Below are 24,902 nucleotides of genomic sequence, written 5' to 3' on the forward strand. Positions count from 1 at the left end.
GCCCATATTATTACAAATTGGACTAGTTAATAAAAATCATCTTTTCCTTTAGACTACAATTACTCTGATAGATTTGATAACACTTTATTCTACAACATTGGTGCCAGCTGTGCTAGTAGAAATGGGAAAAGAAGAAATTAATAAAATTGAATATTTCCTTAAGGAACAATTAATCCACGTAAGATGTGAGTATTTATGAATGAACTAAAAATAAAGAAACACGTTGACGCTCAAATGTAAAAAGAAATACAAATCTTGACAACTTACCATTTTACTGTAATGATGTATACGAGTATTTAAAGCCTTAATTACTCGTATACATCAGGAGTATTAAGCACCTATGATATCGTTCAATTTTATGAGACTGCTAAAATTAACTTTAAACGTTTTTTTTTCTAGTTTTAATTAGTTTATTATAATAATAAACGAATAACGCGTTCAAGGGAGTATATTCAATTACACATCTGGTTATATAATCAGCTTTTTTTAAATTTCAGATTCACCTACGAAGGATAGAATCATTGATATCTTAAAGTACCTGGAACTTCGTCCCTATAGATACTCAGTTTGGCGACTCATCTACATGGACATTTCCTTACCATTGTTTATCATCAGTGCATGCACCTCTTACACTATTATAGTCGTCCAGTTTCTTCAAATGTAATAAATCTTATTAATGTTTTTAACCAATAAATTCTTCACCATTAATACTTCTTTTAGTTAATAAATCAACTGCGTTAAAAAAAACCGATTTTAATTTTAAGAATAAAAAATCATAAAATAACTTAATAAATATTTAATTTAGAATATTTCTTATACAAACCTAAATTATGTGTATAGGTTTTAAATTCGTGCTGGTATAGGCAAAATAAAATTTAATATTATAAACAGCTTAAATTAACAATGCAAAATTACAGTAATGAATATTTATAATTTCAATCTCCATCTTAAATCAAAGACTAGTTACTGTACTATTTTTTATAAACAATACAAATAATTATCCACTTCTGTCCCCTAATCCAGTATCTGTGATTGTGATATCTGTGGTTGATGAACAAACGAACAGACAGACAAAAATTCTGGGGGTTTTTTTAGCTCCTGTGATCGATATTTCACCAATTTCATTTCAGTACTTTATCATGAACTATACATTAAATTTACTACAAACGACACTTTTATATTAAGTAATTGGTATGTTTTTGAAATATAAATACACACATTATCCATAGTTTCCATCCAATAAATGAAAATGTAAGAACTGAGTAATTAACAAAAAATCCTTTAAAATGTTTTTTTTTTTATTATAAAGTAACAAACTGAGGTGATCGGAACAACAAGAATATGACGTCCATTTATATTTACAAAGAAAAGTTGAGGCCATCGAATAAATTAATCAAAGTAATTTGTATAATACGAGTTGTCTTTGGCATGTACTCGGAAGTATGCAAAAATTTCTACATTTCAACCTTAATAAAGTTATACTCTGTTATTTCCATAATATGTTTAATATACTACGGAAGAGGTATTCTATCAATCCAAGAATTAACAGATTACAGCGTAACTAGTCTTCTATCAATATTGAGTAAAAATCAACATTTTTCAATGTATGTATCAAAAATTAATGTAATTGATGATGAATTGGACTTTAAAGGAGATTTCATGGAGGGTCATATTTCATTTTACGTTTTCTTTGGATTAATGATTATAAAATATTCTACGATGGCAACTTATGTGACTAAAGTTCCTTTCCCAATACCTCTTAAGATGCACGTGGTTATACTGTATTCTTCAACTTCTCTGTCAATCAGTCACTTCCCCGGAATCATTATATTCGAAATGTTATGGCATCGGATAAAATTTCTCCGTAAAACAATGAAATACACTTTGGTTTCCTTCAGAGTGCGAGATAAAAGATTAATTGAACATAATTTGAAGAAGATTGTGTATTATTTGAAGATGTACTCCAAGCTAAGAAATAACCTCCATGATGCTGGCGTCGCACCAAAGATACTTGTAATTTTTTCCATTTTTTTGAAGATGCACTTATATTTTATTCGTATTGCTAATGAATATGGTTTTTTTTTATTTTTTAGATTTTTATTCATTTCTTTGCTTGCGTACGAAATCTTATAATACAAGTTGCAAAACTTATAATGGCCCATGAACCACTTCAGGTGACTTTTTATATATACTCTAATAATACTTTGTTTTATATTTTAATTTAAATTTTAATCAATTCTATAAAGTAATTTACCTATTTTTTCAGAATTTAATATTTATAGTTATATACGAGTTGGTTTTAATAGCGCTTACATTTTTACCCTCATTGTATTGCGAATGCATTCGTATTGATTTGGAAAAAATTAGATGTTTCTTATCTAAAAAGATATTTCAAACTTCAGGTACGTAAAATTATGTTAAGAATCTTCTATATTATTAAGACCGTAGCGCGTCATAGCGCAGCAGCACAGATAATTATTTTCATTTCCTTTCTCTAGTTACAAGAGAAATTTCGAAAAGTCTCGAAAAATGGGCCGAACCAAGGGAATAAAATTTCTTAACTCTGGGTCTCTAAAGTCTCTTAACTTCCCTCTTCCTATCCTACTATATGTATACAACGTGAAGCAAATTTTAAGGGTTCTATACTTCAAAAGGTAAAAGAGAACTCCTATAGGATTATTTTGTTGTCAGTCTGCCAAAATCTTTTTTTTTTTTTTGAGATTGCTAGGAGGTATTAGGCTGGAATTAATAATAAATATTCTTGAAGCACCGAAAAAAATTAGCTTCTAAGTTAACATAATTAAAAGATACGAGTAATTATGTATCGATTTTCCTGCATCTTAAATTAAATTTACCGCGAAATCCTACCTACAACAATTAAAGGAAAAAATCGGATAACTGAAAATTTATAAGTATTTCATAGAAAAAAACATTACACACATATTATATTTATTTAATTATATTAATTTCACACAAAATGAGTGCATATACAAAGTTAATTGGCCAACTGTTTTGTTATTTTATTTATATATTTATTTTATTTTAATACTTTATTACACCATAATTGATATTAATTTACTAAAACACAAAACGAAAAACAAACATAAAACGTTGCTATGAATTGAATTATGAGAAATATTGTATTTAAATTTGTTTTTGTATTTCAGATGAACATACAAGCAACTCTTTATATGATGCACTAAAATTCTTGCAACTGCGACCGTTCAAATACACCATCTTCCGTTTTATGTCAGTTGATATGTCGATGTTTGTGACATTCGTAAGCGTTGCAACTAGTTATATTATCGTTTTAATACAATTTGTTAATATTTCTAACTATATTAACTAATTTTAAGTAACTTAAGTACTACATAGTCCTTTGGTTGAGAGAAAGATTATCGATTTATATGGAGTGAAATCATTTTTGTTTTGGGTATATGTTGTTGTTGACATTCGGTGTTCATGTTAGTTTTCGCCAATTTCGTTAATTTCGGCTCCGAATAGACTCTGGTACTGTTGGTATCGTATGAGGCATGCGAGGAAATACGGGGAAAAACTCCAAACCTCTCCTGGAATATGACAGCTACAAAAGAAAGAGTGAACTGAGAGGACAGGAGAGTACTAACACCTCCGGTGTTGTAAAATTCGCCCGCCGGATTCTAGGGGCGGCACATTCTAGGTACGGCTATAGAAAAGGCAAACGAGCTGAATGTTATATTTAACGTGGATTTTAACCTGAATGCGGTGCTCAACTAGTTATGAATATATTTAAAAATGAAAATAAAAATAAAACTTGATTAGATATATACATAATTAATATATCTGAAGGAACTGGACGACTATAATAGTGTAAGAGGTGCATGCACTGATAATGAACAAGGGTAAGGAAATGTCCATGTAGAAGATGCGCCATATGGAGTATTTATAGGGACGAAGCTCCAAGTATTTAAGAGCATCAATTACTCTATTTCTTGCCGGTGAATCTGAAATAATACAAAAAAAATTGTATATTGAATGCCTAACGAAATACAAACGCATATAAATTGTTTTAAATCAATTTAAGTATAGTCCTATTATTGTTATAGACTTTATAGTTGCCTTTTCTTCACAACTAATGTCCACTAATCAAGTGTACCTAATTATCATAATTCTCACTAGCTTTAAATATAATTATGTTTACTGAATAAACAAAAAATATTTTATCATTGCTACTATTTTTATTCTTATATTTAATCAAACTTACATGTAATATGAAGTAGTTGAGATCGAAGGAAAGTCTTGATTTTATCTATTTCTGCATTTCCTAATTCTACAAGAACGGCTGTCACCAATGTTACTAAATATAATGTTGTAAAATCAGCCAAGATCGCTTTTGTCTGTAAATAAACATTATTATTTTATGATTCTTTCATTTTTGATGAAACTCAAGATTATTTAACTATAAATAATTCCCAAATAATAGATAAAACAAATGTAATAGATACAATAATAAAAATATCAAATGAATCAATGACTTCAATTTGTACTTAATTTTCATGAAATTATAATATATGTTTGGGTTTCCAAAAAGATACATTCAGAATGTAAAACTAAAACATAATCATATATTTATTACGTACACGAGAAGCATAATATTGAGTTGTGAGCCTAATAACAAAATAGTAGATATACAAGAAGAACGATGGCAAGCTTATCAATATCTGAAAATTTAAAACAAACATTACTAAATGTAATTTTATTCTGTTACAAAAAAAACACTGAAAATTTTACATATAATGTGGACGTACCAAGAATTTTGTTACATGACCTATATATCTTATACTGTCAATTATTTTTTCATAGATGTTGATAAAATCCTCCAGTTTCTTTATATTTGTTTCCATTACTGCCTCATCAGCATTTGAAGCAAAATCTAAATCTTTAAGTATCATCTTTCTCAAGGACTTAAACTTACACCATAAATGCTCAAACATTATTATTCTTTTCATACTAGTAACATTCAATTGTAATGATAATAAACACACTGTGAAGATATACAAAAAATCGTAACCCTCACTTATAAAATAATATAAAAATTGAACTGTATGTCGGATGACCATCAAACTGAATGCACATAAACTTATAAATGACATATAATTTTGATATTCCAATGTACAATTAGGACCTGTTAAATTTATACTATTGAAAAATTTATTGAAATGTTCGCCCTTACTAAATACGGAAATTAAAGTTGCTGCAACGCAGTACAAAAGCCTATACAGTGTTATTATAACGACAAAGTAAAACATACTCGTATTCGGTGACATCATTTCTGTATAAGTGAAATAATAGTAACAGCGAAAACAAGACAATAGATTAAAGAGAACGCAATAAGACATCATAACAGTTTTGATTACATTATTACTACTGAAATCAGTATATTGTCCCAAGAAAAGTTGGCCGTACACAATTATTTTAATAGAAGTAGAATACTTAACGTAGGATGCAGATTTGCTCTCAGTATCTGTCATTGTAGCAATGAACATATTCGTATGTAAGTCCAAGAACAAATAAATATATAACAATATTATTTCAACATGAACTTTATTAGCTTTACAGAAAATATTTTTATTATTCATGATAATTTGATGAACACATTATCATGCGGTCCATCAATGTAATAACAGTATATTGTATTGATTGAAATATTAAATATGTACCTATGCGTATCTACTATGTATATTTTTAACCTTAAATAATTATAAGTAGGAGTTTCTGAAGACCTAACCCAGTTTCATTTTGGACCATTATTTACTGGATATCCTATTTAGATTTAATAGTTTTCTTAGTTCTAGAATTTTTAATATGTATGCGTTAGTTGTAATATAACGATAAGATATGTAACACACAAATTAATTATCATAATAGGTAATGTTGCATCCATCGGGAAAATCTTCAATACATAAAATTTGAAAGGTCGAGCTTCCACGTATTGAATGAAACGGTCGATATCTTTAACTTGATTTTCATTTGAAATCGTACAATATGTAAATATTTAAAATAAATGTACAAGTAAAAAACCTTCGGATAATCTTTTTAGCTTAATAAGATTTTGTCTTACCAGACAAAAATAAGAATTATTTTGAATATTATTCTTTCCACATCCACTATCACTTTATGTACGATGAGACGACAATGTCAAACAATTATAATTTTAATATTTCGCACTCACTCACTTTTCTCATTAATGTCACATTTTTCTTAAAATACTATTTTCTTACCTGTGGTTTCAAATTTCATATTATGTAGAATTATTTTTATATTTTGCGCTTCACTCAAAAGAGATGATGCAAATATGGATGGAGCAAAAATCACTATCAATAATGAAGTCACTGAAAAACACTCCACCACATAGCCTACAGGTGATTTCTAAAAAAATAATTACATTATTATAATATTACATTATTATAAAATAATTACATTATTTTTACTATAAACACTCATTTCAATTTAAAGCTTCAAACCATCCTGCGAGTAGAAACTCGCATGCAGGCTGTCTGATCTGTGTAAAAAAACTTTACAGCAGCAAGAGTCCGCTCACATTGTACCGGGGTCTCTCAAAATGTATTTCTCATAGCTCTGTAAAACTCTCTCTTCTTCGAAATCGCCTAACGGAGCTGAGATACTGGCACATACTTCGCAAACAAGAATACTCTCGTTTTCCCCAGTGTGAAGCAAACCCAAAGCAGTTGCGGATCATATATTCTACGGCTGTATACTATCAGTCGTACCCATTCGATTGATTTCAATGACACAAACAACGTAAGAGGTGGGCCTCTTACATTCCTCCCAGCTATTTATAGCTCTTTAAACTCTGTAAATATCTTCTATTAAAAAGGAGACTTACAGTACTCAATTTAATCTCGATTATTATTGTATACATGACAAACATTACACTTGGTATATTGAACAACAAAGTTATTATTATCTGAAATATATAAGATTATTTTAATACTCAACAGAGAACCAAATATTTTATTAATACTTTTATAAATATACTAAATGCGTGGAGTACAAATACAATTTCATGTTAAACTAGACTTATTTATGCAAAACAATAAATAAACAGATTTTGTTGTTAAATAAATAAATAATTTTAATTTCTTATACTTGTTGATAGCGAACTGTATATTTTATACAATATGTACAATTAAACATATTATATTGTATACTTAGTATGCGCATAAATGTATGGAAGATACATATACTATACGTATTATGAGTTATTATCTGGTCTTTTCTAGTTTTGATATTTTTTTTATGATAAATCAGCATTTTAGAAAATAAAAAGTGTTTCGCTTTCTATTTTGATTGTAAAAATGTGAACTTACTACAGGATCAAAAGATTTTTTAGTAGTTTCCGTCAAATCAATCAGTGACTTGTATACTTGATTCATCTGTTTTGTCATTCTCTTATGCAAAAGACACTTTCCAATACCTATAAGTCGTAAGCGAGCTGCATAGAACGTGAAGACCATCATAATAAAAGGTAAGTCCAAAGCGAGGAAAGGAACAAAATATATAATTTGTGCCAATACGGTAATAATACAGCCCACATTTTTAGAGCAATACACCCCAGATAATGCTAATTTTACAGAAAAACACATGATGGTGCAAAAAATTATCTTAAAATTGAAATATTTGCAATTTACACCAATCTGACAGTCAATTTTTTGTAAATTTTCTAAAAAATCACAAAATGACTTGTTTTGTGGTATAAATAAAAAAAATAAAACATAAGTTATGTATTCTAAGAGATATTTAGTATACCACATTTGATACTCAACGTTTGTCCCAGGCTCCAGAAGGATGAAGCAGACCAAATCAGTGGATAACGCATAAAATGCTGTCAAAGATTTTACAATAAGCCTATGTATAGGAGTGAACTTTGTGAATCCATTATCAATGGCGAATATAATATGTAATAATATAAAAAAGAATTTCAACGTTTTTGAGTGGGGTTTGAATTTGTGATTTGGGAACTCTTTTACAACCAATTGAGGTGTCACTCGAATCATTGTTATGTTTTTATTATTTTCATAAATTTTTGTCACTTTATTTACTTCTTTCTTTCTTTTTATTTCTAGTGTGCAACTTATTTCATATGTACTAACGCAATTAATGTTAAAGTTCAACAATTTACGTTAATTCATTTAACACATTAATTACTTTGATGTATACCTAAATTATTTAATATTCTTCAATATTTTATCTTTGTATCCACAGAAAGATATAAAATATTCAAACAATAACATTTATTACTACATATTTTCAATGAGGTTATTAATTTTACTTTATATTTAATTACTTAAAAGTTGTACGCTGATTTTGTTATTGGATTAATTGCTATTTAAGCTGGATCACAATTCAGATATTTTGGATCAGATACATTTTTGGGAATTGAAATAATTTAGCGAACATTTCAAAACGTTATACTAAACATCCTATGTTTAATAGTCGGATTGTCTAAAAATTATATATAGAACAACCAAATAAATAAATCAGCTTCACAGGTATATCCCGGGTAGACAGAGGGATGGAAATATAAATTTAAATAAATATTTAATTTCCTGGAGAGGAGATGGGACCCATAAGCAATCACTTGTACAGTTACATTTTGTGCCCCTGCGCTACCACTGCAAGCTTCTGTATCCCATATAAACATGTAATCATAGAAATCATAAAATTTTCGTATAATCTGAATTGAAGTAGAAAAACTATTTCCGCCTCATTCATGATGACCCTAGAAAACAGCTTATAGACTCTGGCCGAATAGGTACATTGGTGGGTAGTTGTTTAAAAGAGTTTTGTCTCCCTTTTTGAAAACAAGCCAAGACAGTCTTAGTGAACATCCACGTCCTTATAAATAATATCCAAGCAAAATTTGGAACTCCCGACACTTATATTTTCAGAAATTTCGGGATGAGTAATTGAGTGACCTTTCGATTATATACTTATTCATAAATAGATGTAGGTCATATTTTTTCCAAAATAATTATAGACCCTTATAAGAAAAACGGTAGTATAATATGAAAGTTTTAGATATATTCACATTTAGAAGTTATTAAAAGTGCGCTACATACATAAAATATTAGAACTCGATAATAATTCAGTACATTAAATAAATAATTGTGTAGTTCAAGTAAGCGAGTCGCTAGTACTAATTTAATATTTAATTTATATTACACATTTGTATTAAATTAATATTTAATTTATATTAATTTAATACAAATGTGAGAGTTGCACAGCGACAATCACATATGTTATATGTACATTGACCAGAGTAACTAATAACTTAGAATTCAGTGGTATAAGATCGCAAACTAGAAATTGGAATGGTCTGGTTTCTATATACTGGATAAATCTTCTTATCGCCTTTACTTTATTGTGACCTGAAGCAATAATTTTTGTTTAAACATTTTATTTTACTTACTTTTTAAATATATCAACATGCTTTCCAAAATTGTTTTGTAAAACGGTTAAACGGTTAAGAAAACATTGCAGGTACCTGTAGTGTAAAGCAGCTTATCATGAAGAATAATTTTTATCTTACTCGCTTCAGCTTCGAGCTTAGTGGCACAGATCGCCGGTAAAATTAAAAGTAGCATATATTGGAATATTGTTGTATACATTAATAGATGATGATATCGAAGGTTCTGTAATCAATGGAATAAAGATTATTAGGAATAGACAAGCTCGAAGCGCCATAAATAAAGAACCGAACCGATGAATAGACATAAAGAAGAAGAAACATTGACATAAATAACAAACTTCATTTAATGACATCTGTTAATAAAATCAATTTTTGAAAAGTTTCGTTGAACCGAATAAAAAGTTATTGTGGCTCTTAAAATTTCACTATTAAAAATGTATACAATTAGAGATATCGAAATAGCGTCTGATTAATACTATTACGCTTATTAATCATATTTTTAATATTGACATGAATAACTACAATACAAGAAATAATACAGATAATTACTTACTGTGGCATCCTTGAACTCTTGTATTATGTTAACTATAGTAAATATTATTTCCGGTACTTTAATAATTAGTAGACATAAGAACTAAAAAATAAATTTTCTATAAATTATACCTTACAGAATTCTCTAATTGTATCTAATTACAATACACTTGTAAAATTTACCAAATAATCAAATATTTCTTTAGTTTGCTCCGTCGCATCTATAAGGTATTTATATAAAATATGACTGGAAATAATTTCACGGTGATTCCTTTCGATGGCGATTCTTAATTGTTTCAAACGACAGTACACAGCGTAAAATAGAAAGAAGTAGATCATCAAAGGAATGTTCGGACCGAAGAAAAAAAGAATGTATAACCAATAATAATAGTTTTTGATATTATTACAGATTTCCGGAAAGAAATTACAATGAAGAATCCATAGACCTATATTGTAAGCGAATGTAATGGTTATACAAATAACCATTTTCAATTCAACACTGTTTCTAACATTTAAACGTAAATCTTGATCAGCAAGAAACAAATTTTGAAATAAGGTATACAAAGTTTTGCGTTTATTACAATACGAAAGAATGATAACATTGAAAAAGTAATGAATGATATATAAATTCCACCAAAACGCGTATTTGAAGGGAAAATTAGAAAATAAACGAAATTCAAATAAAATTGAAATGACAGTAAGTTGTATTACAGTAAGTAATGCAAAAAACAATTGTCGTTTTCTAGAGAAAGATCTTATAAAACCGAAGTCTAGCATAAAGAAACCACGAAGTATTATAAAGAAGATTTTGATACTTTTTGATTTATCAATATTTTTGTCCTCTTTTTGCATCCATTTTAATTTAGGACTTGGTCTCCCGTAAATCATTGTCTCCTATCAACACCTGTGTATTTTCTTAACTGTTTTACACGTCTTAATCTGGCTAAGTTAAAGTTGCCAATGTATTACCACGTTATTTACTATACCATTTAATCAACTATATTGACATTTGAAATGCAAAGTTACTGCAGTCGAATGTTGAATGTTTAACGAAACAAGAATTAATTAACCAACATATTTAAAATGGCTGACCCATTTATGTTAAATTTTGCTAATAAAATATATATTCATTATATATTTTATTAGCTTCACGCTATATTCGCCATATAACAGGTTATATAGAGGTAACCTAATCCATTCTCATCCAGGATTAAAAATAGTCTCATGTGCGTGAAGTTATTAAATAAAATATAAATTTAATATAGTATATGTTTAGTCGTCTTCTTCCTCCTGGCATTAATCCCGGCTATTGCCAGGGTCTGCCCTCCTACTCAACCTACTCCACTTTGCACGGTCTTTTGTGTCCTCGGTGGTTAGACCATTGGCTCTCATGTCCTGCATCACGACATCCAGCCAGCGCTTCCTTGGGCGTCCAGGAGGTCTCACTCCAGGAACTGATATAGCAAGGCACTTGCATCCGACATAGTTCTTAGGCCGGCGCGTAACGTGGCCAAACCATCTCAGACGACGCTCTTGGAGCTTATCCGCTACGTCACGGACCCCAAGACTACCTCGAATGAATGTGTTCCGTATGCGGTCAGACCGCGTTACGCCGCACATCCACCTCAGCATCTTCATTTCCGTGACGTGAAGCTCCTGAGTGTGCCGAGATAGTGCCGGCCAACATTCGCTGCCGTATAAAAGAACCGGTCGGATGTTGCTCTTGTATATCAGCCCCTTGAACTTGGGCGGTATTCTGCGGTCGCAGACCACACCAGTGACCTCCCGCCATTTGGCCCAGGCAGCGCTTATCCGCCCTTGGACATCGTGATCGATGCCTCCAGACTCGTGCATAACGGATCCAAGGTACCTGAACTTCTCCGACTTAACGGCTGGCTCAGGACCTATAAGGATGGTGCTCGAGTCCCGGCTCCCGCAGGCCATGTACTCTGTCTTCGACACATTTAGTTTAAGACCGCCGTTCTCAAGCGTACCCTTCCAGAGGTTCACTTTACGCTCCAGCGTCAGTCGGTTCTCGGCAATGAGTGCTATGTCGTCGGCATACATCATCAGCCATGGAGGCTGGTCCTGGATGTGAGCCGAGACAGTATCGAGCACTACATTGAATAAGAACGGACTAAGAGCCGAGCCCTGGTGAACTCCTACTGTAATCGGGAAGGGTCTAGTGTCGCCAACAGCAGTCCTAACCATAGAAGCGGAATCGTGGTACATGTCTCTGATAATCTCAATATAGGCCTCAGGGATCCCTTTGGATCGCAATGCCCACCAGATACACTGACGAGGCACACAGTCAAAGGCCTTCTGCAGATCTAAAAAGGCCACATGCAGAGCTCTCCTTTTTTCCCTGTATGCCTCCATCAAAGTTCTGAGGGCGAAAATGGCGTCCATGGTGCCCGATCCTGGCTGAAATCCATATTGAGACTCAGAGATAGTACACTCTCGGCGGAGCCTGAGGTCGATCATGCGCTCGAAGAGCTTCATGGTATGACTCATAAGCTTAATTCCCCTATAACTACCACAATCTTGAACACTGCCCCTTCCTTTGTAAATAGGGGTAATGAAGCTAAGCCGCCACTGATGCGGCATCTTACCAGTGTTCAAGATATGGTTAAAAAGGTCAGTAAGCATGAGCACACCAAGAGAGCCCAACGACTTCCACGCTTCGATCGGAATGTCGTCAGGTCCCACCGCTTTTCCGTTCTTCATGCGTCGAAGGCAATTACGTGTTTCGTCAAGGGTTATTGGGGCAATAAGTCCGAGGTTAGGCGGTGGGTCGTGATGAAGACTGCATGGGTGCTGAGTATTCAGCAACTCCTAGAAGTAGCTTCTCCACCTCTCCTTCACAGAGGCATGAGTACAGAGCGGCGTGCCCTGGGAATCTTTGACGCAAAGATAAGATAAAATAGTATATGTTTAGTCGTCATTGAGATATATTTAGTCATGCCATAAATATTGTTACAAAGATTTTTTTAATCTACGTAGCATTTGATACTATTAAAATATGTTAGCTTAATACATAAATATAAATAACAAAAAAATATTAAACTTATTCGACGTGGTTTCCATTGGCTGCAAGTACGGTCCTTTAAACGTTGAGGCCAGTAATCAACAGCAGCACCCACTCTTTCTTTTATAATTCTTCACTACCAATCGTTTGGATTGTATTAGGGATCTATCCGTCCTATATAAGATGACAATAAATCATAATCCAGAGGATCAGGCACTGTTGACGGCCAGTCTTTAGCGCTGATGAAGTCCGGTACGTTCGTGTCTAACCAACTCATAACTGGTAGGACGCACTCGTAAAAGACTGAAATTCATCAAGTCTACGCGCAAGACCATTCATTATGACCTTAGAAAATAACTTATAAATATGGGATAATTAATTAATAGGGAAATTGGTTTGGAAATATTTAAGTTATATTGCACAATGTATTAATTTAATATTTAATTTATATTAATTTAATACAAATGTGAGAGTTGCAAAGCGACAATCACATATGTTATGTGTACATTGACCAGAGTAACTAATAAATTAGAATTCAGTGGTATAAGATCACAAACTAGAAATTGAAATGGTCTGGTTTCTATATACTGGATAAATCTTCTTATTTCCTTTACTTTATTGTGACCTGAAGCAATAACTTTTGTTTAAACATTTTATTTTATTTTTTTATTTTATAATTCAACAAAAAAATAGTTTTGTAAAACTGTTAAAGTTCTGCCTTGTCGGGCCAGGCCAGTTGTGTGACACCACTCTCAATGCCCCCAGAATTCGACAAATAATGGGGAACCAAAATGTCAATGAGAACAAAGAGTCTAAATGGGAACAAAGTGTCTTACAATTTGATTCTCAGGTTATTTCTGCCTACCCTGTTTTGTGCAGGATACAGCGTGAAGATAAAACAAGTTTCTACAGAGAAGAGTAAAACACACACACACAACACACATTGCAGGTACCTGTAGTGTAAAGCAGTTTATCGTGAAGAATAATTTTTATCTTACTTGCTTCAGCTTCGAGTTTAGTACCACAGAGCGCCGGTAAAATTAAAAGTAGCATATATTGCAATATTGTTGTGTAAATTAATAAATGATGGTATGGAATGTTCTATAAGCAATGAAAAAGAATTAAGATATTGACATAATATAACATACTTAATTTAATGACAGGTTTATGTGTTAATAAAATCAATATCATTGTGAATGAACATTCACATTTTAACCGAATAAAAACTTATTTATTTATACTTATAATAAATCTGTAGAAAAGTCGTTTCTGTACATTGAAAATATTAAAAAAAATTAGCCAGGGTGTTAAAGGATAAGTAAGAGAATCCATTTTCAACATTTTTGTTGTCTGTTTGTCTGTTTATGTGAACACGTATCACGTAAAAAGCACACAAAAAAATTAAGCAACTTTTATACATTTAAATTATAAGTAACTCAGAGAAAGTTTTAGTTTTTATTTCATTGTAATGCTTCACTCTATCAAAAGATTTAAGTATTTAAGTTTTTAAGAAGTTCATATTTGATATAGTAGAAATAGACACATGTAACGCTATCTATTGTCAACAAATGGTAGGTTCTAAAATATCTTGATAACGCATAAAACATACTGTTGAATTAAGCATTAATTTCGACAGGAGGACTTTTAAACATTCTAATACTTTAGTACAACATAAATCCTCGGGCGAAGCCACGGGCAGGCCGCTGGTTTTTTATAAGTTAATCTCATTATTAATTTCATTATTAAAATGTATGTAGTTGGATATCAATATAAGTTAAATATCAAAATGGCGTCTTATTAATAATATTTTTAAGTATTATTATTGGCATGAATAACTCGAAATAATAATAATAAAAAAAAATAATACAAGAAATAGTAGAGATTATTACTTACTGCGGCATCCTTAAATTCTCGTATTATATTAAATATAGTCAAAATTATTTCTGGTACTTTAATGATTAACATAGATGAGAACTAAAAAAAGAATTCTCCATAAATTATACCTTAAGGAATTCTCTAATTGTATCTTATTGCAATACGCTTGTCAAATTTACCAAATAATCAAATATTTCTTTAGCTTGCTCCGTTGAATCTATAAGGAATTTGTATAAAATATGACTTGAAATAATTTCATGGTAGCTTCTTTCAATAGCGATCCTTAATTGTATCAAACGACAGTACACAGCGTAAAACATAAAGAAGTAGATCATCAAAGGAAGGTTTGGACCAAACAGAAAAAGAATGTATAACCAATAATAATAATTCTTGATATTATTACAAATCTCCGGAAAGAAATTACAATGAGCTATCCATAGCCCTACATTGTAAGCGAATGCTGTCGTTATACAAACAATCATTTTCAATTCAATGCTGTTTCTAACATTTAAACGTAAATCTTGATCAGCTAGAAACAAATTTTCGAATAGAATACACAAAGTTTTGCGCTTATTACAAAACGAAAGGATGATAGCATTGAAAAAGTACTGAAAGATATATAGATTCCACCAAATCGCATAAGTGAAGGGAAAATTAGAAAATAACACAATTTCAAAAAAAATTGAAAGGACATTAAGTTGCGTTACAGTAAGTAACGTAAATAGCAATTGTCGTTTTCTGGAAAAAGATCTTATAAAACCGAAGTCTAGCATAAAGAAACCACGAAGTATTATAAAGAAAATTTGGATAATTTTTGAGTTATCAATATTTTTGTCTTGTTTTTGCATCCATTTTAACTTAGAACTTGGTCTGCCGTAAATCATTGTCTCTTATCAATATTTGCGTATTTCGGCAACTATTTTACACGTTTTAATCTGACTAAGTTAAGGCTGCAAATGTATTACCACATTAAGTACTGTACCATTTAATAGTATTAGTTAATCAACTATATTGACGTTTGAAATGCAAAATTACTGCAATCGAGGGTTGAATGATGAACGTAAAAGGAATTAACTAATTAACATAAAATAATTCATCTTCTAGTTTTAATATGAAATTTATTTATTATAATTATATTTTAATAGATTCGCGCTATATCCTGCACATAGTAGGGTAAACAGAAGTAACCTAGGAACCTCATCTATTGTCCAACGTATTGTCTTAACATTAGGACCGTTCAGATACTTCCGGTATCCACTTTATGCCATTGTTGAAGTACTATACTAGAATAAGATGATAATTATACTATGTGTTTATTCTTGTCAATAATTTATTATAACATTAAAATACTTTATTGAATCCAAACTAATTCTATTATATGAAAAATTTTACCAATCTATTTCTTCTCTAAATTTGTTCTGAACCTTTCTCTTGAAGCTGAACCGTTGCCTTTCATATGTTTTAACTTCAACGGGCATTTTCTTCACAATTTTGTATTTTCCTTGTTCAATCCATGGGCTTAAGTTGATTTTGGTACTAGTGACGGCATCAACAATAGTACTTACTGAGACGACAGCCAGTATTATTCCGATAGATACTATTAGTCTATCCATCATCGGCATATATTTCTTAAACGATTTTACAAATTCATATAATGTATACATTTTCTTCTTTTTAAAGATTTCACAAGGCTCCTCTAATATCGCAAAAGGCATTGTTATCCAAAGTAATATTCCGAATGTTGACATCAATACGGATATATAGAAGTTTAGACTTTCATTGATTTTTAATTTAGTTTTATAAGGTTCTAGTTTCACATTCCTACCGACGAATTCCAAACGTGGTTCATTCAATCCAATGTATTCTATGAGCCTGTAATATATTAGAATAGTAAAATTAAATTATTTATTTAATAAGCTAAAAAGAAAAAAAGAAAATAATCATGTATGATCTTTTAAAATTTTATCCTTCCTAATTTGATTATATAGAAGAAATAAAAGAATACTTACATTATAGAAGAAGGCAAAGAAATTCAAAAAAATACTTACTTTTGCCAAATTAATCGATAAAAAATCATTTTGATCGCTTGTTCCAATAGTTCTAACGTCCTAACTAATCCTATACACACTTCTTGCAACTGACCATAAATTGTAATATATTCATATTATATCTGTTGTACAAATTTGTGATGATTAAGTCTATTTACTAATGAGGTCGTTTTATATCATTTGTCTTAATTGATGTTTAAAATGTCTATTAATTGTTATTTTTAACCGACTTCTGTAAGAAAAGGAAGTTATTAAATCGATTTTTTTTTGTTTGATACCTCAGAACTTTTGACTGGGTGAACTGATTTTGACGATTCTTTTTTTAGGCCTTATTAGTCGTAGTAATTATATGATATAATCATTATAAAATCCTATAATTATATTACACAATTAGCTAATTAATAATCCCCTAATAAAGACTAATTTAATAAAAAAAGACTAATTAATTTAACTGCATTGTCAGAAATTACTGAAATAAAATTGAATTTAAAATTAATTAAATTAAATTTCCGATCTTAAATCATGGTGACTTCAAAATTTATTTATTTACTTCATGCATACATTTTGTCCAAAAAAATATAGTGCAGGTTTTTAATATTGAGCCTTTAGCTTCAGCTTGAGCTTTTATCATTAAGAAGGATTTCTAAAAATTTTAACCCTAAAGGAACAAATAGGAATGGAAAGTTTGTATGGAAAAATCTTTCAATCGTCAACCAATTTGCTAATGCGACTGTGTCATTGAATACATGTTCAAAATTCAAATTCAAAATATTCTTTATTCAAATACACTTATTATAAGCACTTTTGAATCGTCGAATGAACAAAAAGCTACCACCGGTTCGGAAGGCAGTTCTACTGAGAAGAGCCGACAAGAAACTCAACAGTTGCTCTTTTCAAAATCAATGGTACAGTCTATTACATCAGTTGGCAGCTATCCTGCATTACATTCAATAGACATTAATTCCATACATGTTTGTCCTCTAAGTATTCTTGAACAGTGTAATACGCTTTACTTGTCAGAATTTTTTTTACTGATATTTTAAATTTTGGAAGTGGCAAATCTAGAATACACTGTGGAATTTTATTATATACACGTATGGTCAGTTACTTTATTAAAATTTACCTCCTAAACTGTAAATATTTTCATAAATACATTTAATAAATATTTGTATAGTTCAAGAAAGCGAAGCCGAAATTAAAAAACATAAATAAATTAGGAAAATTTTAATTTTAGTACAAAAAAATTTTGGGCCATCTATTCCATTGGGGCATCTATCCTGATTTTACCCTTATATTTCATCACTTTAATTTCCTAAGGTATATAATTTTAAACTAATTGAATATTTTATCTATGTACTCGTACTGTGAATTCTATGTATAGAGTATAACATTAAAGCAATTAATATAATATACGATATTAAGTAAATTGACAAATAATAATACCTATTCATAATGTTAGTAGATTTGAAACAAGTAAGACACTAGTGCTTATAAAAAAAAAAAATTTTCAAAATGCTTCACGTTAAACCTCACAGAGCCTCAGAAGCAGCAAAGAAGCTCCCAAATTACGAGCTCAGACCATTATCAAAAACTTTAAAAATATTTTTTATATTAATCCAAATTATATTCGCCTTTGATAATGGATTCACCAAATTTATTCCTATTCGTAGGGTTGTTGTTAAATTTTGGTCTGTGTTTAATGCGTTCTCTGTCGATATAATATGCTTCGTCCTACTGGAATCGGGTAAAAAAATTGAGTATCGCATGTGGTTTACTAAATATCTCTTTGAACACTTGACTTACATTTTAATATTTTTATTTATACCACAAAACAAGACATTTTGTGATTTTTTACAAAATTTACAAACAATTGACTGTCAGATTGGTACAAATAGTAAATATTTCAATATTAAGATTATTTTGTGCTGCATTACTTGTTTTTCGGTGAAAATAATTTTGTCAGGAGTATATTGCTACAGAAATGAAGACTGTATCATAACAGTATTAGCACAAATGATATACTTCCTTCCTTTCCTCGCCCTGGATTTACCTTTCATTATGATGGTCTTCACATTTTACGCAGCTCAATTACGACTCATGGCTATTGGACAGTATCTCCTGGATAAAAAAATGGCAAAACAGATGCACCAGGTTTACAAGGCACTGATCGATTTGACGGAAAGTGCAAAAAAATCTTTTGATCCTGTAGTAAGTTACAAGTTTATTATCAAAATTTATAAAATCTTGGTTTTTTAAGCTTCATGCTGTATCCCGCACACATCAGGGTACACCGTTCCCCGCTTTCCGCCGCATTTTGGAGTCATTGCGTGTTGAGTGGCAGAACTCAACGCTGCGCTTTGCCTTGAAACCATAGCCTAGCCTAGCATTTAACCTATTAAATATAGTAATTTAATTTATTTTTAATGTAAAGACTTAATCTATATATATAAAAGGACTTGTCCTCACTGACTGAGGTAAGACGCACGCACAGCCGTAACCGCTGTGCGTAGAAACGTGAAGTTTGGACAGATCTTTACTTTTATAATCTGGACATCCACTAAGAAGGGATTTTGAAAAATTTTAACCCTAAAGGGGTGACATAGGGGTTGAAAGTTTGTATGGAAAAAAAATTAAATCGGCACCGATTTTTATAAAATTTGAAATTTAGATTTTTAAAAGTATTTAATTGAACACATGTTTCATGGTTTTCTAGAATTCTCCCCCTAAGGGTGCAAATAAGGGATTGAAAGTTTGTATAGAAAAATCATTAAATCTAATCTAAGGAAAAATTTTATAAAATTTGAAATTGAGATTCTTAAAAACATATCATTAAACATGTGTTTAGTGGTTTATTATAATTTACCCCCTAAGGGACCAATATGCAGCTGCGCGCGCCCACTAGTATGTTATAATTGTTATGCTCTTTAATTTAGTTTCTCATATTTTTTTTATTTTAGATCATTATGACTTTATTCTTCAATGTACCAAGTGTAATGCTTATCATGTATCAAATAATAATAGAAATTAAATTGAGTATGGTAAGTGTAATCTTATACCTATAACCGTTTTAATAATACCTGTATATAAAAAAATATATATAGGGTGGAAGAGGCAGCGCTCCTTTTATTGAACCTGCATATAGGGTAAAATATTTTAAATCCAGAACTAAAGAAATTAATCAAGGTACCTCAACAGTTTGGACGTAGGATTTTTTTTTTCATTTCACGATTTTTATCCATACCTGTATTCGTGTCACGCACACATACGTGTGCGACGTTACCGCTTTGACAGGTAAGTGTGTGCGTGCTTATGTTATACTTTACAAATGGCGTTTTATTGTAAAACGACAATTTTATGATTTATTTTGTTTGAAAAAAATATTTTTTTATTTTTGGGAATATTTTTTTTCTGAATTATATTAGGCTTTTATAGAGTAGTTAAAACTGTGGTTTCATTTAAAGTGGTACTGACAATTCCATCCTGTATATAGCTACTTGAAATTTTATCAAGTCTGTCAATTTCTACACCAAAAGAACAAAAAGTAAATTTTATTGACAAGATCATTTATATATTTCAAATAATATATGTTTTTGTTTGCTTTCTTATAATCACTATCCCAACATACCTTTTAACTCAATCAGTATTTGCAATATATTGCGTTGAAATACAAAGAGTGAAGTAATGCTCTTCCAGGTTTTCTTCTAACCTCAAAACATGTTAGTACACTAAAACTAAACATTTATTACAGAAAACGCCAGTAGGGTATGTGTCAGAGTGTTGTTCAGTAACTTCACTGTTGATAGTGATTTTTGCCCCCTGCATGTTTGCTTCATCTCTGCTAACTGAAGCACAAAATATTAAAATAATTCTACATGATATGAAATTTGAAACCACAGGTAAAAAATGTATGGTTTACGAGAAATATAAAATTAATATAATGGCGTGAAAGGAATCTGATCGTGATCATCTCAAAATCAAGACCAAGTTGGCCTTTAAGAAACTGGGGACCATCAGCAGCCATAGGGTCAAGATTTGGCCTCATATGGAATACTGTTCTTATTTCTGGGCTGGTGCACCCTTGTAGTAACTTGACCCATTTGATTGCATGAGCTCTCAACCGCTTCTCATGGGCAATGTTATGGGGAGCTGTTTGACCTGTTACCTGCCGCCGAATTTTCTAACCGCACAGTACCTCACAAATTCAAATACCGTCCACACCATCTGGATATGTGACGCTCTACTATTGTGCGGTTTCGTAGGAATTTCTTAAGGCGGTGATCACTTACTATCAGAGGACCCGTACGCTTGTTTGCCTTGTCTTTTTCCATAAAAAAATAAGGAGAATATACGACCTAAAGAGGGGGAAAATGAAGCAAAGGGCCGTTTCCGTCCAAAATTGAGTCTATGCATATTTAGTGACTAAATATAAAAAATAACTATACATTAATGTTTTCAGATCAAAATCAAGAGAAAGACATTGATCGTTTCATTCAATACATAGATGCTCGGCCCTTCAAGTTTTCTATACTAAAGATTTTCCCATTCGATGCAAAATTACCCATTATGATAATTAACTTGTGTGTCACATATCTCATTGTTATATTACAACTGACGCATACATATTAAAATATCTATATTTATATGTTTAAATATCTACGTCTATATGTCTAAATATCTGTATCTATACGTCTAAATATCTATGTCTATATTGTATAATTTATTTTAGTAAATTAAAAGAGTATGTTATTACTATTTATTTGTTCATAACAAGTAATGACACTTTAATTTTGTAAAGTGAGTAGATTGTAAATGTGTTTTATTATTTTAATATTCAAACCACTAGTGGAATATATGTAAAATATTTGTAAAATAAATAAATAATAGCTAATATTTCAAATTCGTTCTGTACATCCTGCTCTTTGATGACCAAGAAAACAACGAGTGTGAATTAATAGTTTTATTCTATACATAATAATGTCTTATATACATAATATAATACAACTCGAGAGTATTGAGCATTGAATATTGTGCAACCTCTAGAGATTTTAAAATTGTCTTCGAAACACCAGCCTACGAAAACATGCAATAGGAGATCAGATATTGACAATGTTCTAAGTATATTTATTTTAGAGAATCCAAATAAAGTTTCTGAGGTTTTTGTCTATTTCATTAGACATAATAAGTGTATGTGGAAACTAAAGTGGCTGGAATCTAGATTTACGCCTAAATATTTGATTACTTCAACAATTGATTTGCAAAAACAGATTGTCGTCTGTCGTCAAGAAATCTATATAACTTAACACTAGGTTCCCTTTGTTCCCTGCTCAGCGCGCGACACAGTGTGAATGTGTTTTATATTAATTATCAGACAAATAAAATAAATATATTTTTAAAATATACTATATATTTAATTATACTTAATAATAGCAGTAGCAGTAAGCAGAAAAACACACGCTTTACAATACAATAAGTTTGATTAAATTCTAAATGAAAAATATATAATTAGTTGTGAAATTTCATAATTTTTCTCATATTAATTATTGCATTTGAAGAAGCTGAATAACTACAATAATAAATGAAGTGCATGCACCTACAAGGTATAGGGGTAGAGATACGTCTACGTAGAACGTTCGCCATACAGAGTATCTATAAGGGTGCAGCTCCAAAAATTTTAGAATGTCGATTATTTTATTTTTTTCCTTTGGACCTGAAATTAAATACTTTTTTATTTTATTGTTTTATAAACCTCATGTTAAAGCGGGGTTGGCAGAGAGGAAGAAACGCTATGGTCTCTGAACACTTCTTTCTCAACATCTGCAGTCATTAATTTTTCATATATACTCTCTCTTGACTTTTCTCCAGTATCGTGGGTACTATGTCCACAGAAGGTCGACCGGGGTCTCTCCGCGCCTCTCTGACTCCTCTTTTAATTTCATAAATCTTTAATTTAAATAATGTTAAATTTGATGTAAAAGTACAATTTCTGACAGGATGCTTAAAATGGTTAATAAGTCACTTTTCTTATGTTATAGAATTACTTATTTTTTCTTTTATGTTTATTTAAATTGTATGAATGATTTATCATTAATTAAAATTGTTTTATGTAAGTGATTTTTAAAGTTAAGCGGAAAATCAAATACGTGAAGCACTGTGCTATAAAAAAACTAAATTTTACTCGTATAATTGTAATAAGCGATGCGAGTATTTAGCGAGGAAAGTAAGCCGGAATGACAATTCTTATATAAAAAATATTATGATTTTCATATTTCTTACTCGTAACATGAATGAGTCGACCCTCAATAAGTGATTGAATGGCGCTAACTTCGACGTTTCCTAATTCAACAAACAACGCCGGCACCAGAGGTATAGCCAAATTTATTATTAAATCAACGAAGTAAAACACGTCTATCTGAAAATTTAGGATATTTATTATTTAATACATATAAAATATACAATTATCGTACAGACTGCCACCCATGAGCCCATGACCCATGATCTAGAGAGAGCTAGAGTGAGTCACCTACCATCTACCAGAAGATCTTCCTGACGTAGTACTTTAACTTCAGAATTGAACTGCTAGTTATCTGTCAGAAAGACATTTTTCAGATTAACATTCCACATACAAGCGCGGCGTTGAGATCCGCCACTCAATACGACAAGCGTCCAGAATTCAGCGGAAAGTGGGGAACAGAGTGTTTTAACACGAGGTTCCCTCTGCCTACCGTGCTGTGTGCGGGGTACAGCGTGGAGCTGTTTTTTTTTCATTCCACACATAGCTGGATAGGTGGAGAGATCCTAGGGTTAACGCACTTACCCAGGCACGTCGAGAAAATCAGTAGACTAAACCACTACGCCCCCCAGAGCCATTTGTTACTAAACATATTTTTTGTATTTTTAAACGGAATCTAAAAAATAAGTGGTACTTACTTTTACAGTTCCTGGTATAAATACATTTACCACAAAACAATAGATATATACAAAATACGACGCCATATTAGTAAGTATCTGGAAAATAAAAATTGTCATTTATAAAACTTACTTATTTAATTTTATTAAAATAAATTTTAGAACCCGTTTCAACAAAAGAATACATTAGAACCAAGATAAAGAAAATGGGAAAAAAAATCAAAAATCTTTAGATTTTGAATCACAGTTGTAGATTCGATTTCCAGTCAGAGAAATGACGATATACAACATATTTAAACTAACTACAAAGATATTTTAATGTCAAACTAATATAATACTAGCCCATTAAAATCTACGAATATTTATTTAATATTTTTTATAACGGTTATTTATATTGTAATACGAATATCAACTTTATTTAATTATGCAATATTCGAAAATTAACCCGGACAAACAGAAAAACAGACAGATGGACAAAAATTACAAAATTGTTTTATGTTTCAATTTCGAATAAATAGTTATGTACACTTTAAACATGTAACCACATTGAAATCACACGCGTATCATAATCACACTTTATTTTACTTATAGCTTCACGCTTTATCCCGCACAAAGCAAAATAGACAGAGGGAACCTGGGAACTTTGTGTTAAGATACTCCTTTCTCATTAACAGGATTCCAGAGCGGTGACAGTTCTACGGTTGATTACTTACCAAAAACTTTGTAACGTTGCCAGCATATTTTTTATGATATAATATTTTACCGTAAACAAGCATTAATTCTTGCAGCTTTTTTATTTTTATTTTAGTATCATCATTTGAATCACTTGTAGACTCTAAGCAGTGCTCCTTTATTTCTTCCTTCAGTGATGTCAATTTACACCAGAGACATTCGAATATCATTATTTTTGTCATATACGTTAAAGAGTGTTCTATCCATGACACAGATAATGCCACAAACCAAAAAATCTCAGTATCTCTATAATTAATATGAAAATATACATATCTTATGATATTTTTCAGTATTATTCCAAGAAATATGA

The 24,902-nt window shown here is 30.8% G+C and overlaps 3 protein-coding genes across 4 annotated transcripts; 1 reads left to right on the forward strand and 2 right to left on the reverse strand.

Moving 5' to 3' along the window:
* The first annotated feature begins 786 nt into the window (after window positions 1-786).
* On the forward strand, window positions 787-4,205 carry LOC146536159 (uncharacterized). 2 transcript variants are annotated; one of them, XM_085190397.1, is made up of 4 exons: window positions 787-2,013; window positions 2,094-2,174; window positions 2,267-2,402; window positions 3,168-4,205. In XM_085190397.1, the coding sequence occupies exons 1-4, from the start codon at window positions 1,342-1,344 to the stop codon at window positions 3,347-3,349; spliced, it is 1,071 nt and encodes a 356-aa protein (XP_085046523.1). In that variant the 5' UTR covers window positions 787-1,341; the 3' UTR covers window positions 3,350-4,205. The 2 variants fall into 2 exon arrangements, with proteins under 2 accessions (XP_085046523.1, XP_085046524.1); XM_085190398.1 differs by lacking the exon at window positions 787-2,013 and having other exon boundaries at window positions 2,039-2,174.
* Window positions 4,206-5,087: 882 nt separating this feature from the next.
* Window positions 5,088-10,891, reverse strand: LOC146536160 (uncharacterized). Its single transcript, XM_085190514.1, has 3 exons — window positions 10,819-10,891; window positions 10,267-10,449; window positions 5,088-6,021 (listed from the first exon to the last, which is right to left on the reverse strand). Exons 1-3 carry the CDS (start codon window positions 10,889-10,891, stop codon window positions 5,840-5,842), a joined length of 438 nt encoding a protein of 145 aa, XP_085046640.1. The 3' UTR covers window positions 5,088-5,839.
* Window positions 10,892-16,059: 5,168 nt separating this feature from the next.
* LOC146536161 (uncharacterized) lies at window positions 16,060-17,062 on the reverse strand. The gene is made up of 2 exons (XM_085190471.1): window positions 16,955-17,062; window positions 16,060-16,778 (listed from the first exon to the last, which is right to left on the reverse strand). The coding sequence occupies exons 1-2, from the start codon at window positions 16,981-16,983 to the stop codon at window positions 16,295-16,297; spliced, it is 513 nt and encodes a 170-aa protein (XP_085046597.1). The 5' UTR covers window positions 16,984-17,062; the 3' UTR covers window positions 16,060-16,294.
* Window positions 17,063-24,902: the final 7,840 nt, after the last annotated feature.

The sequence above is a fragment of the Heliconius melpomene genome, chromosome 9 (assembly GCF_056956725.1).
Source record: "Heliconius melpomene rosina isolate 202511_hmr_F chromosome 9, ASM5695672v1, whole genome shotgun sequence".
In the NCBI taxonomy this organism is placed as follows: Eukaryota; Metazoa; Arthropoda; class Insecta; order Lepidoptera; family Nymphalidae; genus Heliconius; species Heliconius melpomene.